Source organism: Berghia stephanieae, chromosome 1 (assembly GCF_034508935.2).
Source record: "Berghia stephanieae isolate SIO BIC M18660-M18661 chromosome 1, UCSD_Bste_1.3, whole genome shotgun sequence".
In the NCBI taxonomy this organism is placed as follows: Eukaryota; Metazoa; Mollusca; class Gastropoda; order Nudibranchia; family Aeolidiidae; genus Berghia; species Berghia stephanieae.
The window spans coordinates 126,837,330-126,852,322 of record NC_088360.1 but is presented as its reverse complement, the minus strand read 5'-3'; the positions used below and the strand labels follow the sequence as shown (position 1 = coordinate 126,852,322).

The 14,993-nt window shown below is 33.6% G+C and overlaps 1 protein-coding gene across 1 annotated transcript in view; it reads right to left on the bottom strand.

The window, feature by feature from the left end:
• The window catches only part of LOC144963075 (digestive cysteine proteinase 1-like), a 20,174-nt gene extending 8,338 nt beyond the window's left edge, over positions 1-11,836 (bottom strand). The window contains exons 1-6 of the mRNA XM_078896706.1: positions 11,507-11,836; positions 4,269-4,418; positions 3,579-3,760; positions 2,447-2,518; positions 1,574-1,742; positions 424-613 (exon numbers count right to left, since the gene is read on the bottom strand). Of these exons, the coding sequence (XP_078752832.1) occupies positions 424-613; positions 1,574-1,742; positions 2,447-2,518; positions 3,579-3,760; positions 4,269-4,418; positions 11,507-11,549 (806 nt within the window). The 5' untranslated portion in view covers positions 11,550-11,836. The remainder of the gene's footprint in view (positions 1-423; positions 614-1,573; positions 1,743-2,446; positions 2,519-3,578; positions 3,761-4,268; positions 4,419-11,506) is intronic.
• Positions 11,837-14,993: the final 3,157 nt, after the last annotated feature.

Sequence of the window (14,993 nt, the reverse complement as noted above, 5' to 3'; positions counted from 1 at the left end):
GGCGATATCCGTCAAAATAGTCTTTTTATCTAGTCAATCAAATACTTTGCTCATGTGTGCAATGGAATTTACTGGCCATTACTTTTTTTTAATATAGTGCCCCTAACATAAATTGCAAACCAGTGATGGCAAACAAAAGTCTGTCAGAGATAAACAGCTCACCCAAATGGACTTTTATCTCAAATTTTTATACATAAACCAAATTTAATACATTGCTTGTTGTTTTTTCAATTAGACATTGGCCAGTTTTTAAATATCTCAGGAATTTTAATTTCTAACATGAGAATGTGAAGAACTTTTAGAACATTATATGACCATATTACCACCAAAACAAAAAACAAAAAAAAAAAAAAAAGAAAGAAAGAAAAAAAAAGCACATGGATAAAATTTTACGATAACAAAATGACTCAAAGACTAACAAACCTCAAGTTTTGTCTGAATACATGCTTCCTGGATTCATGATGTTGAGTTGATACATAGTTCTTGCCGTGAACCTTCTTGAAGTCTTCAAAAGCTTGGTCAATGTGTTTGTCCTCACGGTGAATCAGTTCTGGGAATGGGTTGACTGAGTGCACTTTCTGGCCAGGTCCAGGGAAGTTTCCACACTTAAGACCTTGTTGGTGAAATAAAGTACAAATGTCTTATTTGGCTGAGGTCGGTAAACACATTAAAAAAATATTCATGTCTTAAATCTCCACACCTGTCACACAAGGCTTACAAGTTAAAGTGTAAAAAAAACAACAACAAGGAAAGATTTAGAAGCCTGTAACCAATAAACTATAAATAATGCAACTCTCAAATTTTACCTCAATCAAACCCATTTATTGAAATTTAAGTACTTAATTTTTCAGGAAAAATATGTTAAGAGATGTCAATTCTACCTTTGTTTTTATAAACACACTGCATATTTGTCATATCAATCTTTATAAATATATATAAAGGTGTTATAAATCAACATTGGTGACCCTGACGTGATCCAGCTACGTTCACTACTTCAACAACTTCTAGGACAACAAACAACCACTGCCACTGTAAGCACTGCCTACTTTAAACTTCCCGAATTCAGGGCCAAATCGCCTGAGACCGAGATCTTGTTCACTCGCATTGAATCACAATTTAACAACAATAGCATCACCAAGGACCAGACCAAATATGACCATGTAGTGATTACTCGGGATATCAACACAGCTGAGGTGTTGTGTAGGGCCAGCTAATAACAATGTATGCAGCAGCTATTATGACGCGAAAATAAAAACGTCTGCTTTGTCGACCGGTTAGAGACTGAACAACCTTTACACACAAGATACTCTGTCAATTTCTATTTTCATCATTAATTTTGTAATTAAATCTTTTATTTCATTTCAACTAAATTGTTTCTTTATTGGATTCAACAAAATTCACTTTTATTTCATACTTTTTAGTCCTCAGTTTCTAGAAGCTTACTATCCATTTAAACCAAAACAAACAAAAAAAAAAAGCTGGGTTACCATACCACAGACTAAATGCAAATTGTGAACAAATTAACCTAACATCAAAACCTAATATAGATTTACAAAGATATCATTATGCTTACCAGTAGGAATGGCGAAATCAGTGTTAGTGAAAGTGTGTGGAGAGATAAATGTAGTGAAATCCACAAAGTACTTGTCAAAGTGAGAACCCAACAGAGAATCGTAGCCCATCATCTCGTAACGCATCGGGGTGTTGTCACTGGAGTTGGTGTACAGGGTGTATGTGCTGATCTAAATATGGTCAACAAGGGATATCATTTTCTATTTATTTTTTTTTTTCTTTCAAGTTGTGCAAATACGATATAACTGCAAAAAGTGTTATAATATTACTACTAATAAAAATATCAAAAATTATTATTATTATTATCATTTATTATTATTATTATTATTATTATTATTATTATTATTATTATTATTATTATTATTATTATTATTATTATTATTATTATTATTATTATTATTGTCAATGTTATTATTATTATTATTATTATTATTATTATTATTATTATTATCATTATTATTATTATTATTATTACTATTATTATTATTATTATTATTATTATTATTATTATTATTATTATTATTATTATTATTATTATTATTATTACTATTATTATTATTATTATTATTATTATTATTATTATTATTATTATTATTATTATTATTATTATTATTAAAATAATAATATTAATTATTATTAGTATTATTATTTTATTATTATTATTATTATCATGATCATTATCATCATCTGTATTATGATCATCATAATCATAGATATTATTATCTATTATCATTTTTAGCATTTATTTTCTTTTTCATCATCAACATCATGATCAACATCAACATCATGAAAATCATCGTCATCATCATTATTATTTTTATTATTATGACTATCCTCAACATCTTAATCATGGTGTTTCATGACTTGAACAAACCTTTTTCCCAATGGTGACAACCAGTTGATACACATTAGCGTTGATACCCGACATATTCTTTTTTCCAGTGAACTGAGGAATAAAAGTTTTTTTTAAATGTTATTATTAATCATTCCATATAAAGATTATGATATATAATCACAAAGTAAGAGATAGGTACTTTTGATTGAGCAGAGGTGAGAAGTGAGAGACATAGGTTCAGATTGTGAACGAAACTTCTTTATCTCTAGGTGTTTTTCATTTAAGGACAAGGAAAAGACAGATCCTAGAACAGGCAAATGTAAAAATATTTTAATCTAAAATTTGCCTCTTCTTACAAAAACAAAAGAAAATGTAAGACAAAGAGAACAACGTCAACAAGACAAACTTAAATCCTCAGAGCCTATGTCTAGCCTCAGTAACATAAGAAGAAAAACACATGCATCCAATTACACAAACACTCATAGGCAACAAACAGAAAATATGAGGAAAAAAATTATTCCAAAATAAATCAGGCAGCCTTGACTGAGGGATCAAATTGCAGACATCCTGATAACCAATTAGACATGGTGAAATTACACAACAGAGATTACCAGACAGTTGGGATGATTTAATGCTAATATCCATTACAAGAGTGGACGTTTTCACTGTGGACCCTTTCCTGCATCATAACAAACATTGAACACGAAAGGACAAAAACGAAGGCATCAGAGTATGCTCAATTTCGATTGAGGTGAAAAATTAGGAACAATGGCTTAAGATAAAAGTGATTTTACGATTATTACATTTTATATGATTTTCACCTTTGTTTAATGAGTAGTAAAGTGCCAGAAGACAATAGAGAATAAAAATATCGCTGCGATTTGGGCTCGGAACACATGACCTTACTGATATGACAACTCCACCAGGCTGTGAGAAGGACGCTATGCAGTCAACGCCATCCACCACTCCAAATGCGTCCCTCTCACGGCAAGGCGGAGTTTGTAAGGTCGCGGGTTCAAGCCCAAATCGTCGCAAAATTTTTATTCTCTATTGTCTTCTGGCACTTTTCTCTACTCATATCATATTCTGATATTATTAAATTTAAAAACCAAATTACAATTCTTCAAATAGTTTCAATTCCAAATGAAATAAAATGGATTTAGCCCTCTACCTTAAAACCAGTGAGATCGGGTAGCAGCGTGGTCAAAGTAGTTGGGGCATCAGATGTTCCATTTGCTTCAAAGCAACTTAGCTTATTGAGGACCTTTTGGTCTGAATAGTAAACAACCTCTTGATGGGTTCCATACTTGTACCCAGGACTGCCAGCGGCTCTCATGTAATTCTTGTACAGACCTAAAGCAACCAGACAAAAGAAAAATAAAAACTTCTATTCATGTTCAATTTATATTATTCTCACCATAACATTTCTATAAAAATATAAAAATTGATATTCTGATTAACAGTGAAAAACTACAGTATCCATCCATGTGTCGAGTCTGAGACCACCTTAAAATCTCACCAGATACAAGAACATTATCCTGCAAAGAGGGGTACACTTAGATATTTATAAACTGCAAAACAATAAATAACACAAAGTAGAAAGACGATTTATAAAACGGAAAAATAAAGATAAATCTTCTTCCTAACAAAAAAAAATTAATGGCAGGAACATGTGAAACCATTTGGTTTCATTCTAAAACATGGACAAAAAGCTATATAGAGAGAACAAATAAATTAGAGAATGGAAGAAATAATAAGAAAGACTGGGCCGATGTAGAACCTATCGGCCAAGAAGCACCCTAAAGGAATCCACCCACCTAAATATACAATTTACTAAATATTTTGAAAGATACACACTTACCATCATAATAGTCTACTCTGCCTCTCTTGTTTGGTGTGTCAAGGTAAGCAGTGAAAGGCTCAACAATCTCAGCATATGGCAAGCGAATGACACCTTTCATCAAGTAAGTTTTGTCATATTTGGGCACTGGAGCACTAGCACAAAGTGTAACTGTAAATAAATAATGGATGAAAAGTAGGTGAAAGCAAAAAAAAAAGTCCTGATTTTTTCTTTACTTCATAACTTTTCTTTATCTCTTTTAAGACTTTGATTTTCACAATTACAATTTTTAAACCATGGGAAAAGAAAAAGGTCCAAATATGCAATGAGCATTCAAGTTATTTCATTAATCATTAGTATAATAAACAGATATCAACAAGATATGAAGTGAATAGAAAAGTGCCAGAAGACAATAGAGAATAAAAATTTTTTCGCGGCGGTGGTGGGGTTTGAACCTGCGACCTTATTGGTACGACAACTCCGCCTGGCAGGTGAGAGCGTGGCTCTACCGTGTGAGCTATCCACGAACACAAAAATATTCGTTTCAAACTCAAAGTCATTACTAGATCCCTCTCTCACACCACTTCTTGAGACCGCCGATTCGTTCGTACACCACCATCGCGAATAATTTTGACCAGCAGTTAAGCTTAATAGCCAATATTCTCAACACAAACATATAACATAGAAACGATTGAGACATTGAGTATGCTCCGGTGTATGGGGTGAATATTTAATTCAGAAAAGTGAGTGGAGCAGGCACTTATGTTGGTAACAACAAGATATGAAGTGAATAGAAAAGTGCCAGAAGACAATAGAGAATAAAAATTTTTTCGCGGCGGTGGTGGGGTTTGAACCTGCGACCTTATTGGTACGACAACTCCGCCTGGCAGGTGAGAGCGTGGCTCTACCGTGTGAGCTATCCACGAACACAAAAATATTCGTTTCAAACTCAAAGTCATTACTAGATCCCTCTCTCACCCACTTCTTGAGACCGCCGATTCGTTCGTACACCACCATCGCGAATAATTTTGACCAGCAGTTAAGCTTAATAGCCAATATTCTCAACACAAACATATAACATAGAAACGATTGAGACATTGAGTATGCTCCGGTGTATGGGGTGAATATTTAATTCAGAAAAGTGAGTGGAGCAGGCACTTATGTTGGTAACAACAAGATATGAAGTGAATAGAAAAGTGCCAGAAGACAATAGAGAATAAAAATTTTTTTCGCGGCGGTGGTGGGGTTTGAACCTGCGACCTTATTGGTACGACAACTCCGCCTGGCAGGTGAGAGCGTGGCTCTACCGTGTGAGCTATCCACGAACACAAAAATATTCGTTTCAAACTCAAAGTCATTACTAGATCCCTCTCTCACCCACTTCTTGAGACCGCCGATTCGTTCGTACACCACCATCGCGAATAATTTTGACCAGCAGTTAAGCTTAATAGCCAATATTCTCAACACAAACATATAACATAGAAACGATTGAGACATTGAGTATGCTCCGGTGTATGGGTGAATATTTAATTCAGAAAAGTGAGTGGAGCAGGCACTTATGTTGGTAACAACAAGATATGAAGTGAATAGAAAAGTGCCAGAAGACAATAGAGAATAAAAATTTTTTCGCGGCGGTGGTGGGGTTTGAACCTGCGACCTTATTGGTACGACAACTCCGCCTGGCAGGTGAGAGCGTGGCTCTACCGTGTGAGCTATCCACGAACACAAAAATATTCGTTTCAAACTCAAATTTGTATTCTCTATTGTCTTCTGGCACTTTTCTATTCACTTCATATCTTGTTGTTACCAACATAAGTGCCTGCTCCACTCACTTTTCTGAATTAAATATTCACCCCATACACCGGAGCATACTCAATGTCTCAATCGTTTCTATGTTATATGTTTGTGTTGAGAATATTGGCTATTAAGCTTAACTGCTGGTCAAAATTATTCGCGATGGTGGTGTACGAACGAATCGGCGGTCTCAAGAAGTGGGTGAGAGAGGGATCTAGTAATGACTTTGAGTTTGAAACGAATATTTTTGTGTTCGTGGATAGCTCACACGGTAGAGCCACGCTCTCACCTGCCAGGCGGAGTTGTCGTACCAATAAGGTCGCAGGTTCAAACCCCACCACCGCCGCGAAAAAATTTTTATTCTCTATTGTCTTCTGGCACTTTTCTATTCACTTCATATCTTGTTGTTACCAACATAAGTGCCTGCTCCACTCACTTTCTGAATTAAATATTCACCCCATACACCGGAGCATACTCAATGTCTCAATCGTTTCTATGTTATATGTTTGTGTTGAGAATATTGGCTATTAAGCTTAACTGCTGGTCAAAATTATTCGCGATGGTGGTGTACGAACGAATCGGCGGTCTCAAGAAGTGGGTGAGAGAGGGATCTAGTAATGACTTTGAGTTTGAAACGAATATTTTTGTGTTCGTGGATAGCTCACACGGTAGAGCCACGCTCTCACCTGCCAGGCGGAGTTGTCGTACCAATAAGGTCGCAGGTTCAAACCCCACCACCGCCGCGAAAAAATTTTTATTCTCTATTGTCTTCTGGCACTTTTCTATTCACTTCATATCTTGTTGTTACCAACATAAGTGCCTGCTCCACTCACTTTTCTGAATTAAATATTCACCCCATACACCGGAGCATACTCAATGTCTCAATCGTTTCTATGTTATATGTTTGTGTTGAGAATATTGGCTATTAAGCTTAACTGCTGGTCAAAATTATTCGCGATGGTGGTGTACGAACGAATCGGCGGTCTCAAGAAGTGGGTGAGAGAGGGATCTAGTAATGACTTTGAGTTTGAAACGAATATTTTTGTGTTCGTGGATAGCTCACACGGTAGAGCCACGCTCTCACCTGCCAGGCGGAGTTGTCGTACCAATAAGGTCGCAGGTTCAAACCCCACCACCGCCGCGAAAAAATTTTTATTCTCTATTGTCTTCTGGCACTTTTCTATTCACTTCATATCTTGTTGTTACCAACATAAGTGCCTGCTCCACTCACTTTTCTGAATTTAATAAACAGATATAAACTGTTCATTTTCTAATGATCCTTCTGAGCCATCAGGCAAATAAGAGCCAGGGTTTATCCTGGTTTCTATAATAATAACAATAATAGTATACATTTATATAGCGTCGACATCTCAAGAAATATGAGTTCTAACTCGGGGTGCTATAAAGTTAAATGGAGAGTAGAAATCGTTTGTTACCCTTTCGATGGGATGCTAGTCTATCATCAGATCAAGCTACTCAACCATTACTGGTTGGACAGAGGGGAGGGGGGAATTGGTCCAAAAAAAAAATCTTGATTGCAACTGGTATTGATACCAGTCCCTTCATTTATGAGGAGTGCTCTATGAGCTGAGCTATCAGGATTACTCGTACCATTTCCATTTCCAAGAGTCGTGAGATCAGCTGAAGGCAAAGTGAAATCACTCATAATATTGGGATGGAATGGAAAGCCAGAAAAAAGAAGTCATCATGGGACAAATTTAACAACCTTTTTATCTGTAAAACCTTACAATTAAGTTAGCAGAAAAACATGCTTGTTTGAATTATTGAAACCGTGCGGTGCTTCTACTTCTAAGAGCGTTTTTTTCCTGTCCTGTGTATGAGACCTTGGCCAAGCCAATTTACTCAGTTCAGGTCTGTGTAGAGTAGAATGACTGACTGATAGGCTGCAGCTATTCGGACTCAAGTCAGAATAGTCTCCCATGGTAATTCGAACTCAAACTCCAATGCACATGTGCGCAATATAGATGTTTTTTGTTGTTTTATTATTTCAATTTATCGTGTTTTAATTAGTGACAATTCCATAAAATTGATGCAAATGAAAATAATAATGGGATATTTACTATCATCAACAGGTAGTCGAAGCCCGTATATTTGGTGAGAAAGCCAAATCATAGATCAATTGGAGTCCTTTAGAAATTATAAAGAAACGAGTTAAAACCCTTCAAAAGGAAGAAAAGTCCAAGTAACTGGTATAAAGGAAAAGCTTTACTCACAACTTTGCACAATGTCCAAATAAAATCAGGAATTAGAGACAGCAATCCTAAAGTCTGAGGTAGGGATATTAGTCAGTTGAGTCAGTCTGTTATGGGCAAAACAGAATTTTCTCTGAACTCTTCTTCTTCTGATTCTATCAGTCACACTGTTTGCCGTACTCTGGAAAAAAAACAACATATTTTAAAATTTGGCCAGAAAACTCGTCCTTGAAATATCGATCGATTTAAATGATCCTCATCTTGGGGAAAAAAAACTCTCAAACCTGGGACTTAGATGACTTCGAGAGTTTTTTGACAAGATGAGGGTCATTTAAATCCATCGATTTCGATATTTGAAGAAAGAGTTTCCTGGCTAAATTTTAAAATATGGGTTTTTCTAGAGTACGGCAGCACTGCCCGCACTGTGTCCCCCAGTGTTTGCGCACGCCCACAGGAGACTATTCAGACTGAGTCCGAATTGCCACTTCGCAGACTGATAACCGAAATCTGGAAGTCTCATGGGAGCCCTTCCATACTAATACCCATCTCTAAAATCTCTAGATTTAGTCTTTGTTCAGGAGACCTTCCATAAGCTACTACATCCCAAGTATTCTTGTTCTAGTAGGGGTTGGGGAGGGGGGAATTTTTTTTTAAGTCTCCCCCCTCCCACAAACCCCCTACTCCCTACACTATCTAGAACCGCTGTGATTATCCCCAGACACCTGTCTGGGGATAATAAAAATTCGTTATCCCCAGACGCATATTTGAAACTCCGCTCTTTTAAACAATTATCCACATTCCAGAATATGGAATGTTTCCAGATGCACATAGAAATAAGGAAGGTTAATAAAATATCTATAAAAACATAAAATTAACCAACATTAAAATCAGTTGTTACTACATATACACAATATGCGTCGACTTCGAAGTGGGTGTCATGGCCGAATGGTTTAGTCGTCTGCCCTGGAAGTTTGACCATAATCGACGTTGTGGGTTCGAATCCTGGTAACGTCACTTTTTTTTTTTTTTAAATTCCGTCTTCTTTTTACAGAACGTTGAGAGGGATAAATGTCCCATCCATCCTCCCCCCACCTCTTTTTTTTTTTTTTATTAAACTCTCTCTCTCTCTCTCTCTCTCTCTCTCTCTCTTGTTTTTTTTTTTCTAGTTTCTAGCAAATATATTCGTCCCCACTCCGATCTCAAATAATAATTAAAAAGCAAACAAACAGAAATATTCAGAGAGCGACCAAATGGTCAGATAGAGGAGAAAAAAAAACAACAATTGTTTTAAAAATAAAAACAATTTAAGAAATTCATGCTCAGAAACGGAACATTTACATAAAGGTTTAGCAAACAAAAAACTCTAAGGTTTAGGTCAAAATATAAAAAAAAAGAAAAAGAGAGATTTCCCTCGGAGCAGGGAATAGTGTTAATAATAATAATAATAATAATAATAATAATAATAATAATAATAATAATAATAATAATAATAATAATAATAATAATAATAATAATAATAATTGTAATATTTGTTATTATTATTACTATTACCATCATAATCATTATTATATTATTATCAATAATATTATTATTTTTATTATTAATACTCTTATTATCATACTATTACTATTATTTTTATTATTATTATTATTATTATTATTATTATTATTATTATTATTATTATTATTATTAGTATTATTATTATTATTATTATTATTATTATTATTATTATTATTATTATTATTAGTATTATTATTATTATTATTATTATTATTATTATTATTATTATTATTATTATTATTATCATTTCACCAAAACAAAAAAACAATAATAGATCTAGAGCAAATTAAATAATGAAATAATATTATCGGAGAAATAAAAAATTCAACTGATTAAAAAAACTCTTGCTCGGAACTCGGAACAAAAGTGAAAACAATGAAAATCAATTGGGAAGAAAGAAAGAAAAAGTAAAAAAAAAAAATGTGCGTGGGGGGGGGGGGGCAGTCGCGACTGGTTCGAATCTGTGCAGCTAAAAGGAGTAAAATGAAAGGTGGCCTAACCCACTGAGCTGCCTATCCACACCGCTATCGGAATATCTTAAATTCATATAGGATCTAAACATATTTCCACCATTTTTTTGCTTCCTTGTTTTGGTAGTTATTTTCATCTCTGATTCGAATAAAAATATGTTGGTCGATCTAGTTTTGTGGACGTGTGATACTAATTTGTATTGTCTTGTGCGAAGCAGACAGGAAAATAACAGGTGTCGGTTTTGGGCTTTGGGGCGAACAACACCATGGCCTAGGAATTCGTCCGTGAAATAAAAAATTATTCCCGGTCGTCCCCAAAATTGTGGCCAGAATGAGCAAATTATAGAAACAAGAGATGATCAATAAAGTTAACAGGTAGGTAGGTAATGAAAATTTAAATGGTTGGTAGACTATGAACAGATTTGATGATTAACAACTTTCTTCCTGGTTGAAAATAAAAAGTCGAATTGCCAGTTTGACGTTTTCAGATCAAAGTAACAAAAGAAATTTCATTGATCCATTTGCTTTAAAATATTTTTTTTTAAAAGAGCTGGATTTGACATTTGATCACTATGTACTTTCATCTTGTGTTAAATATCGCTTGGTATATTAACTGTTTTGGGACACAACCACTAGTATTTTTTCCAGAATATTTGGTATTTTTCACGCCTAGTTTGGCATTTTGCATAAAATCTTTCTGCCCACTTGCTACATGCGTCTAGGGATAACTATCCCCAGACAGGTGTCTGGGGATAACAAAAATTTGTTATCCCCAGACACCTGTCTGGGGATAACGAATTTTCATTATCCCCAGACAGGCGTCTGGGAATAATGACAGCCATCTAGAACTCTAGTTCTAGCTTGATGAAGTAGGGGGTTTGGGAGGGGGGAGACTTTTTTAAAAAGTTTTCCCCCTCCCAAGCCCCCTACTAGAACAAGAATACTTGGGATGTAACAGCTTATGGAAGGTCTCCCCTTTGTTCACCTCGAATTACAGTTTTATAACTTTTATTTTACTTAATTTATTAAACGTTAGTTTAGTAAGTTGTAAGTAGGGCCAAGGCCAAACAGACAGGCAATTCCGTATTCAGAATGAATCTGAATCGAAGGGCAGGCAGACTTCATTACCTGATAAGTTACAATGATCATGAAAGTTTTTGAGGATATGAAAATGAATTGTTTAAAAATGTTCTGAATATTTGTTGTCAGACTAAATACTTACTGATTCCAAGAGTAAAACACAGAACAAATTGGAGAGACGCCATCTTCGAATAAAGCTTCTTTCACGTGATACACGAGCCGGTATGGTCACGATGCAAAAATTATACAAATCACATGACTTATCAGCTGTTGAGGAACAGCTGATAACAAGGATTTCGTTATCTTCTGAGGGAGACTGATAAAAATGTATACACCCCCTTTGTCCCTTTGTCTTAGGGGAAGAGTGGGGTGTTTTGATTTGATTTTGACCGAAATCGGGAATTGTTATGACCTCGATCAAAATTCGTAAAGAATCACAACACGTCTCTCTCTCTCTCTCTCTCTCTCTCTCTCTCTCTCTCTCTCTCTCTCTCTCTCTCTCTCTCTCTCTATGTGTGTGTGTGTGTCTCTCTCTCTCTCCTTCCTCTCTCTCTCTCTCTCTTCTTCTTCTTCTTCTTCTTCTTCTTCTTCTTTTTCTTCCTTTGATTGCCCACAATCAATTGGTTGATTATTATGGCAAATATGAAACTGCTTTCTAATCTCTCTGTATTCCTTGTTTATAATCGTTCGTCTAAAATCAATTTCCAGGGACATTCAGGGGTCGTCAACGTTGGTCAGTGATGGTTTGTGTAAGGTCTAAAGAAGGAAAAACCACGGTATTGTGTTCTGTGTGTTATGAGGCTGTATTGGTTGTTGTTACCTCTTCTCTGTCTCAAAGGTGCTGGTATCAGTTTTTTCTTGATGACTGGGCATTCAGCGAGGTGGTGCTTGATCTGAAATAGCATTGTTAATCTTGCTGATTTTCTGCGGTGTTCTCTCTCTCTCTCTCTCTCTCTCTCTCTCTCTCTCTATATATATATATATATATATATATATATATATATATATATATATATATATATATATATAATATTGTTATTATTATTATTATTATTATTATTATTATTATTATTATTATTATTATTATTATTATTATTATTATTATTATTATTATTACTATTACTATTATTATTATTATTATTATCATTATTATTATCATTATTATTATTATTATTATTATTATTATTATTATTATTATTATTATTATTATTATTATCATTATTAGAGGATAGGGAAGCACAGTTAAATAGTAACTTTAATCAATCTATTTTCTCCCCACCTATAACTCCAAACCAATCAAAGACCTATTTTAAATGTTACCTATAATTGTTGGTATAGTATCATTCAATATAGTTGATGTTTTTTTTAAAGTATCACTCTGCTCAATGAAGATTTTGCAGTATGAGTTGCTTTTTTTTAAAATCACTCTTTACATAAAAGTATTTGCACCATAAAAATGAGAATAATAATAATAATATAATAATATAATAATAATAATAATAATAATAATAATATATAATAATAATAATAATAATAATAATAATAATAATAATAATAATAATAATAATAATAATAAAATAATAATAATAATAATAATAATAATAATGATTTAAAAATAATAATAATAATAATAATAATATAATAATATATATATATATGATAATGAATGATAATAATAATAATAATGATAATGATGATAATAATAATAAAAATAATAAAAATAATGATGATGATGATGATATGAATGATGATGATGATGATGATGAATGAATGTGATGATGATAATAATAATAATAATAGTGATAATAATATAATAATAATAATAATAATAATAATAATAATAATAATAATAATAATAATAATAATAATAATAGTGATAATAATAATAAATATAATGATAATAATAATATAATAATAATATAATAAATAATAATAATAATAATAATAAAATAATAATAATACCTGATAATGATAACAATAACAATAACATTGACAATGATAATAAAATTGATAATAAGGTTAGATTACAGGTTCCCAAGGATAAAAGAAAAGAAAACAATGGAGACAAATGCAAAAGGGGTTGAAGTTAGAGGTAGATCAAAAAGCAACATATATCCTTGTAGCAAATCTAAAACCAACCAAGAACCTCTCGCTGACACTGCTATGGGGTCTTCGTCAAACGGGATCGCTATGGTAACAGTAGAAACATATCAAAGTTGCTGATAATGCCAATAATATATGTAACCGCCTCAATGCGGTATTATGTCAGGAAGAACAAAGGGCTGGAAAGTGAATGGGAGCGATCTATACTCAGGTTTTCGTCCAACCGAGTCATCGATCACCCGATTTGTTGTTGTCCAATGCTTGGATATTTCCTCATTTGTAACACCCTTTGTTTATTAAAGTTTTAAACATACCCATGAGTCAGTTGATAAAAAAGACCTACTGTGATGTTAGATATTTCGAAAACTTTTAACATTTTTCACCTTGTAGGTCACTTTGAGCACAGTTTGCAATGTGACCAATGACCTCGAGTTCATAGAAAGGTAATATAGATCATCCCCATTCATAGCCACGAATATGGAGCTTGAGGATAATTTCAATTCATTACGATAGGAAATAGTTACAATTTGTTACATTATAAAAGAAAAAAACAACCCTCAAAGTTTTTAATTTTTATCACTTTTATTCTAGATTTACTTCTCCTGGTTCAATTCAGCCCAACATAATACCGTTTTTAAACGACGAGTCACGTAATATATAACGGTGAGAAGATTTACGAGGAACTATATCTCTCACAAAAAAAAAAAACCCAAAAAAAAACAAATGCATCTTACTGTTTTCCTCTTAGGAAGAGAATCCAGAGAGAACCTAGATAAAATCAAGTGGTGTCATTCCAAAACAAGAACACAAAGCAGATGTGGTTTTTTAAAAATATATTATTTTAAGGGTTTTACGGCGCTTGCGACACATAAGCTCATAATAGCGCCACTAAAAAGAAAAAAATGGGATGGTTAAATAATCTAGATTTACAAATAAAAACACTTTAGAAAAAGTAAGACAAAAGGAACAGGTTCAAATAGTAGATGCTGATTCCAAGTGTATCCGTGTACTTAGTTTGAGATCACCTCAAACTCAAAGTCTCCACTAAGAATAACACACTCAAATGTTTAAACAAATATATCTAAAAGAAATGTAATAACATTATATATATATATATAAAGAGGGATGGAAGTGTGTGTTTGTGTGTGTATGTGTGTGTGTGTGTGTGCGAGAGAGAGAGAGAGGGGGGGGGGGGGGGGGGGCTGTGAATCGGGTTTTTGACAAATTATGTTTTTAAGGGGTTTACCGCGCTTTTGACACTTTTAAGTCGCCAGTAAAAAGGAAGAAACGGGATAGTTAGCCTATATAATTCTTTTGTGTGTGTGTGTGTGTGTGTGTGTGTGTGTGTGTGTGTGTGTGTGTGTGTGTGTGTGTGTGAAAATGGCAAACTCAGCCATCTGATTAACCAGAAACCTTCAATGGATATAAATAATATTAAATGAGGAATGTTTTAGATTTAGATTTGGTCATAATTTCCATTTCGCTGTTGATCGCGAAATGTTTGTAGTTTATACGAAAATAAATAA